Source organism: Morus notabilis, unplaced genomic scaffold (genome assembly GCF_000414095.1).
Source record: "Morus notabilis unplaced genomic scaffold, ASM41409v2 Scaffold191, whole genome shotgun sequence".
Classification (NCBI taxonomy): domain Eukaryota; kingdom Viridiplantae; phylum Streptophyta; class Magnoliopsida; order Rosales; family Moraceae; genus Morus; species Morus notabilis.
Window position 1 is genome coordinate 285,571 of NW_010366216.1, and position 7,816 is coordinate 293,386.

The following is a 7,816-nucleotide window of genomic DNA, read 5'->3' on the forward strand; positions in this document are numbered from 1 at the left end:
ACGAACTTTAAGAGTATGTTTGGTAGGAAAGAAAAGTAGAAGGAATGAAGAAGGTGAAGAGATTATGAGAGGGAAAATAGAAATGTAGGTTGTTTGGTAGGAGGGAAAAGAAAAATGAAGAGAAAATTGAGTGGAAAATAGTACATGTAGGTCCCACCATTTTTCTTCTTTCCACAAATGGGCAGAAAATGGGAAAAACTCATTAAAGTGAGTAAAGTTACTAAACTACCATTTTCTCCGTCAACATCCAAGCAAAAAATTTAAGGGTATAAAAGTAATTTACGAGTAAAATTTTCTCTTTCCTCCCAATTTAACTTTCAATACCAAACAATTGAATGTAAGTTCATTTTCTTTCAATCTTTTCATACCAAACAACATAAAAGAAAATTAATTTTCTTTCCATCATTGTTATTTTCCATCACTTCCATATTTCCTTTCTATCATATTTTCTTTTCTTCCTACCAAACATATTCTAAAGATGAGGTTCACACGAGTATCTCTAATAGGTTTATCTTATCAGTAGAATTAATTTTTTAACAGTTAAATTTAATTAAATTATATTAAATTTAAAAAATATACAAAACAGTAATTTATGATAGAGATTTTAACGATTGAAAATAAAAAAATTATTAATAATTTATTTTTTTTAGAAGGGCCTACCAAAAAAATTCTCTTATGTTAATATGCGACGTTGAGGATGTTCTCAAGTTTTTTTTTTTTTTTTTTTTGAGAAATTGCCTGTCCTGTAGCGTTCCTTCCTTGTGCCTCAATTCATTTCATTTCTGATTTGAAAAAGAGTTTCAACCGGCCTCACGTAAAATGGGTCTCATTAAATATATAGGTGAGACACTCATCTAATTACACCTATCTTTTTATGAGTGCGGGTCCTGTTGACATATAAAATGTGTTTTTTTTATTTATAATTTAAATCTTTTACGTGAAAAAAAAATATTATAATAAAAAAATTAAATTTAAATTTTTATAAAAAAATATTATTAAAAAAAAAGAATTTGAGTTGTGATTTTTATAAGAGAAAATGGGCAAAGATCGACTCCCTAATATGCCACCTCACTTGATTTGTTTTGTGTCCAAAATTAATTTTTCTTTACAAATCTGCGGTCTTAACGTTGATGATGCAGCCACTTTTCCAGAAAAAGAAAAGCAGCCGCCGTTTTGAGAGTGTCTCCAAAAGTGTGTTTTGAGCAAAAACAAAAACAGAAAAGCAAACAGAGCGAACTCAGAAATAACAATAACAATCTTCACCCTTGATCTGCTTTCTCTACCACAAGCACAACAATGGCGGCTACTTCTTCTTCTTCTCCTTCCTTGCACAAATCTAAACAAAGATTTTTTCAAATAAGCCCTTCACCAACCCAAAATCCTTCATCCACACCCTTCCTTCTCATCTTCTTCTTCATCCTCTGCGCCAGCTTATTCCCCAACATCTCCTCCGAGGAACCGCCAATCTTGACCTCGGGTTTCCACGCCTCGTACAACCGACATTGCAATCACATCGTCCCGCAATCTCCCTTGCGTTCCGGCCGTTTCCTCCCCTCCGGTTCCGGCGCCGCCGATTTCCAGATTGGCTCTTTCAGAGGTGGAAACCCACTCTTCAATCGAACTCCGATCGCCGGAGGCGCCGCGAAGCCGCAATTGGTGTTCTTCCATCCCTACTTCACCGGGACGACTTTCGCCGACGGCGTCTACAGATACCGAGCAGCGCTGAATCTTGGCGACTCGTTGCCGTACTCCGGTCGCCGGAATCTGCGTCTGGTTCGGTTCCGGGGACCGAGGTTTCCGATGCGGAGCGGGCGTCTGAGCTTCACGCTCCAGGGGTTTTGGTCGGAGACTTCTCGGAAGCTTTGCATGGTTGGATCGGGCGCGGTTCTTCATAGCGGTACGGTGAACTCTCTTCGCGTTGTTCTTAAGCTTAATTACCCGCGTAATTCTGGTATAAACTCAAGTTTAATTAGTGGGAGTTTAGAGAGTTTGGATGGTAATGGTAGTTCGAGCTACTTTTCGCCGATTTCAATTTTGGCTTTGTCGTCTCAGGATTCGAATTATGAATATACATTGATAGGAAAAGAGAATGGTATTGGATGCTTGAATGGAGAAAATAGAGGGGAGAGTTTTTTGGCTTTGCCGAACTTTGAGAGATGCTCTGTTCTTAGAGGTATAGAGAGGTTTGATTTGGAGTATGGTGGTGATTGTAATGGTGGTAATTGCAATCCTCTTGATGGAAGTTTTGGCTACGTGCCTAATTACATGTTTTATCACAGGATTAGGTGTGATGAAGGGAATAAATGGAAAATGCTGCTGGGTTTTCCCAACTCTAGCTATAGTGGTAACAGTTTTCCTTTTGAACCAAGCACTAGTTTCATTGCTGAAGGAGGGTGGAATGAGAAGGAGGATCAATTCTGTGCCATTGCGTGCCGGATTTTGAACTTCACCGAGTCTTTTGATAATGCTTATTTTGGAGATTGCTCCATTGGGTTCAGCTTGAGATTTCCGGCGAGTTTGTCTTTACGAAATGCGAGTAATATTGTTGGAAAAATTTGGAGCACAAGTGCCGCAAATAGTTCGGGCCACTTTGATAAAATTGGGTTCCGGAGTTTCAATGAAGAGTTATTGGGTTTGTTAGGTGTTAAGTATGAATATACTGTGATTGACACCCTCAGAGAAACTTGTGTGAAAAAGAATGCTGCTAGAGGCAAGGGAAAGACGTATCCAAATGAGTATTCATTGGACATGAGATTTGACATGTCAGTGAGAAACAGCAAAGGACAAGTTGCAAGCGGCTACTCAGCACCATTTTATGTGGGTAATCAGCTTTATAGATACCAGTTCTTCGGGTACCAGACTTCCTCTCCGCAAGTATCGCAGACAGAGTTTTCAGTTACATCAAACAGCAGCGTAGTGAATATTAGCTACAAAATTAGCTTCACACCTCCACCTGATTTCAAGTTCAGTCGTGATAGTTCTCTGTCCAGCGCAGTGGAAATTTCTGCTGAAGGAACTTATGCTAGAGATACTGGTGTGTTATGCATGACGGGATGCCGTCATCTTGGATCAAAAGCTCAAAACTTGGCTCCAAATGAGACATTAGACTGTGAGGTTATGGTTAGTATCCAGTTTTCTCCTCTAAATGCAAATACGGGAAGAGGCATCAAAGGCACTATTGAAAGCACAAGGAAAACATCTGACCCACTTTACTTTGGCCGTCTCGAGTTGTCGTCTAGTTCAATCTACACTGGCCAAGCTGCAGCATCCATTTGGAGAATAGACCTGGAGATAACGATGGTTCTCATTTCCAATACCCTAACATGTGTGTTTGTGGGCTTGCAGCTCTTCTATGTAAAATCACATCCAGATGTACTTCCATCCATTTCCATTACGATGCTTATTGTTCTTACCATGGGCCACATGATTCCTCTTCTGTTGAACTTTGAGGCCTTGTTCGTCCCAAATCGTAGCAGGCAGAATCTTTTTCTTGGAAATGCTGGATGGCTTGAGGTAAACGAAGTAATTGTCAGAGTAGTGACGATGGTAGCCTTCCTTTTGCAGTTACGCCTTCTCCAGCTGACCTGGTCATCGAGACAAGGTAATGGAAATGAAAAGAGCCTGTGGAATTCTGAGAGGAAGGTCGTTTATCTTACTTTACCTCTGTATGTAAGCGGGGCATTGATTGCTTGGTTTGTAAACTACTTGAAGAACAATTCCGGGACTCCAAAAGGAGCGTTTCAGCGGCATTCTTTCCAGCGGCATTCTCTTTGGAATGACCTGAAATCTTATGCCGGTTTAGTCATGGATGGTTTTCTGCTCCCACAAATACTCTTCAACTTGTTCTTCAATTCAGGAGAAAAGGCTTTGGCTCCTCTGTTTTACGCCGGAACTACCGTGGTTCGTCTTCTGCCTCACGCGTATGATCTTTATAGGGCTCATGCTTATGCTTCGTACCTGGATTTATCCTACATTTATGCAAGCCATAAAATGGACTTCTATTCCACCGCGTGGGATATAGTCATCCCTTGTTGTGGTCTGCTGTTTGCTGTCCTAATTTTCTTGCAGCAAAGATTTGGTGCCCATTGCATTTTGCCTAGAAGGTTTAGACGGAACTCTGCATATGAGAAAGTCCCTGTAATAAGCAACGAGGATTTATAACAGAAGAAGTTTCTTAGAACTTTAAGAGGCATCTGCATTTGTACCAACGTTTGAAATCAGAGCAGCATTGGTTGGGTATCTTGAACTGGAGTCATAACAAATGAGATAAAATGTCATGGCATTTGCAAAGATTGGGGAAGACACATAGAAAATATATATATATATATATATATATATAGACATATATATTTGTTTTACTCAGAATTGTTTCATTGTATGTAACTAACTGGTATAGCAAATGAATCACCACTGTTTCTATAATTTTGACTTACCGAAGCGCAGATGATTTTGACTTTTGAGCACTGATAACCAGTTCCTGGAGGTGTTAAAATGAAGAAGCTCCCCTATGCAAGAGCTATGCAAATTCTGATGTCGCTTTCAAGAGTCTTAAAGCGGCGTCGTTTTATCATTTTCGTCTCAAAAACACGCTCCAATGACAGTAGGCTACTAGCCTCAAGTATTATTTATCGGAAAATGGGCAGTACACATGACCTATCCTACTATTTTGAGTTTTTAGAGATTATTTCCGTTCCTTTAATTTGTCCATTGAATTGAGTAGACATATTACTTTGCTGCATTTTATGAGGAACACTTACAGTCGACGCTCAGCAGCATATTCTAATGAAGCTGCAAGGTATGCATGGAAAGGAGCTCCGGCAGGGTGTGCTGTTGCCTGTTGGTTTGTTGCAAAACTGAAAACGACCACCAAAAGGCAAGCTTCACAAGCTTCAAATTTATGCTCTCTGAACTCTTCCCCATGCTTGTATAGGCCTTTTTCTGACGAGGGAATAAATTGTAGCCAACTTGCGATGCCACTCTGCCCTCTGAATGTTTTACATGTAAAATGTTTCTAATTGTGATATAAGAACTTTTTTTTATTGAAACGAAGGGTGTATATATATAGGCTCCTTCTAGCGTCCCATGGTCTATTTTAGATATATTATATTGGAAAGTCACTCTACTTAAAGGATGAAAAAGGAACGTGGGCAACTATTATGGAAGTTGTTTAAGCTTTGAGCTTGCAATTAACCGGTTGGACTCTGAAGTCAATTTTCGATGCCTGTCTTAATTTTTTCCAAGTAAAATTAATGCTTCTATGGACAGAATATAACATCCTAGTACGGGATGTTAAAAGACGCAACAACTAGGCACCAAAAACGTAACATACAATATGAGGAACAAAGTAATTCGGAAAAAAGGAAAAAAAAAGTCAATAATATGCATATAACCCCTGCTTTTTGTCTGCGCAAAATTACTTAAATGCTAAAAAATATTAAACATGCATCAAAAATCTATAACCCCAACGCCACTGAGTACATCGTTCATGGAAACTTACTGACCTTTCGTCATAATCCCTTCCGTTCTAAATCAAAGGTTGATTCTTTCTCTTTGCAGTTGATTCTTACTCTGGATTGGTCTTTTTTTTTTTTTTTTTTTTTTCAAGAGTAAGAGAACAGGGCATTCTCGAGCTACTATTTCAGCAAAGTTTTCAGACATGCAAAACGCATTGTCGTTTTTACTGCAATTAATAATCTCATTGACCGGTTGTGGAAGTCATAATGAATAAAACAAATGTTTACTCAATCAAATTCCCTTCACCACGGATAAAATTAAAACCGAGGGACAAACCCTCCTTTATGAACCGAGAGGCGGAAAAACATCCCTATATATATATATATATATATATATATATATATATATATATATTGTTACACCATAGTCAGACATCGTCCATTCCTTCGAATGACCGACGCCGAAGACTCCCGCGCGGAGGACCAGCTGTTGGCATCGAGGGTAAGGCACGTGCCCTATACGTCGAGAGATAGCGCAAGAGGAGAGGCGCCGGGCGAGGGCTCTACATACTGGGACCGCGGCGTCGAGGGAACATTGTCGGTCCTTTTTGCCAGGAGTCATGTCAACCCGAGGAGGAAAGTACTGATCCGACTGCTACTGCAGAAGTCAGGCGGCAGGTTGAGAGGATCAGCCGTATTTCCCAGAAAAGTCATCATGAAAAACCCACCTACCCTCACGAGGATCGGGAACAGAAGATGGCTTCCACCTTGGGAGCCGGGAATATGTAATCGAAGATAGAGGCCTATAAATAGAAGGAACGAAACCCATAAAGGGGTTAGACACTATTGATATTACAGAGAGAACTTGTAAACATCTGAAAAAATAGTGCATGCACAAGTGGATTAGGCACAAAATTATTGTCGAACCACTATAAAATCCTTGTCCCTTCTACATTACTTTACTGCTTATTACTTGACTCTGTGGTTAGTGCAACCGTGTGTTTCCAGAGAGGTAATCACGAGTTGTCAGAAAAACACCGTCAACATATATATAACAAATACATAACTATATTTGTTTTTAATCAAAACTGGACGCGTGAAATGGAATAGATTTATTTAAGTCCCGTTTATTTCATCGATTCGAGTTTAAAATTTGAGTTTTGCTACAGTAAAAAAACTCTCAGAAACAGTCACATCTAACTTTTTTACTACAGTAAAAAACTCACATAAAATTACATTTCAACTCGAATTAAAAACTCAAATCGGCGAACTAAACGAACCCAAATACACAGTTGAATAATAATACCATGGTCTCACGGTATATGTGACATTTTTTTTTCCTTTTGCCGGAGCAGTATATGACTTTGGAATAAAAGTATAATAAATTTACATTGTTCCTTTACGATCGACCAGCAAGAAAAAAAAATTTGTTTCAAAATTAAATCTCAACAAGATGTACAATGGTACACAATGGCATGCTTTAGAAATATATATTAAAGTGATGTTTATTTGACCGTATTAAAACACCATATTATATAATAATAAAATAATATAATGTTTAGCGTGACCATCGTATTGTATAAATTAATACGAATGATAAATTAATACGGTCTATGTTATATTACTGAATAAGATTTATTTGTGGCATATTGTATTATATTATTTTATAGTAGATCAATGATTCATGTCGTGATCGGACACGACTAGAGATCGGAGTTTAGTCGACAAACGGTAATGGTGTAGCCTAAAATTTTTGCAAATTTGAGGGGACAGTACAAATTTATATTTTTAAAAAATTATATGTTGACCCTAAAACTTTTATAAAATTACATTTGACCCCAAAACTTTTTCAAAATTACATTTTGACCCCAAAATTTTTATGAAATTTCATTTTGACTCAAACTTAAAAAAAATATATATTTCAGCCCCCCAAAACTTTTAAAAAATTACATTTTGACCCTAAAATTATTAAAATTTTACATTTTAACTGCTTATACAGTAAAGACATTCTAAATCTAGGCTTTCAAGAAAGTCTAATTTCGAACAGAACTACGTGAAAAAGTAAAATTCATATAACCGACCCCAATTAAGTTGGGATTAAGACTTGTTGTTTATACAATATATCATGCCACCAAATACTGTATTGTATTATGATAATACAACACAATACAATACATTTTATACAATACAATACAATACAAGCTACCAAATATGTTATAAAAGCACAACAAATTTTTTTTCATGGTAAGATTATAGAATGGTAGATTGTTATACGTTATACCATTACTTGCACAAACTTTTTCGAACAATGTCGACGTAGTACGACAAAAAGTCATTTCATTCCGAGACTATGCTTTTGGCCT

At 37.7% G+C, this 7,816-nt stretch overlaps 1 protein-coding gene across 1 annotated transcript; it reads left to right on the forward strand.

The window, feature by feature from the left end:
• The first annotated feature begins 1,121 nt into the window (after positions 1–1,121).
• LOC21397648 lies at positions 1,122–4,343 on the forward strand. Its single transcript, XM_010109885.2, has one exon. It carries the CDS (start codon positions 1,297–1,299, stop codon positions 4,159–4,161), a length of 2,865 nt encoding a protein of 954 aa, XP_010108187.1. The 5' UTR covers positions 1,122–1,296; the 3' UTR covers positions 4,162–4,343.
• Positions 4,344–7,816: the final 3,473 nt, after the last annotated feature.

Bases quoted from the DNA above. Each gene is read 5' to 3' on its own strand.
- LOC21397648 (XM_010109885.2), top strand. From the start codon at position 1,297: ATGGCGGCTACTTCTTCTTCTTCTCCTTCCTTGCACAAATCTAAACAA.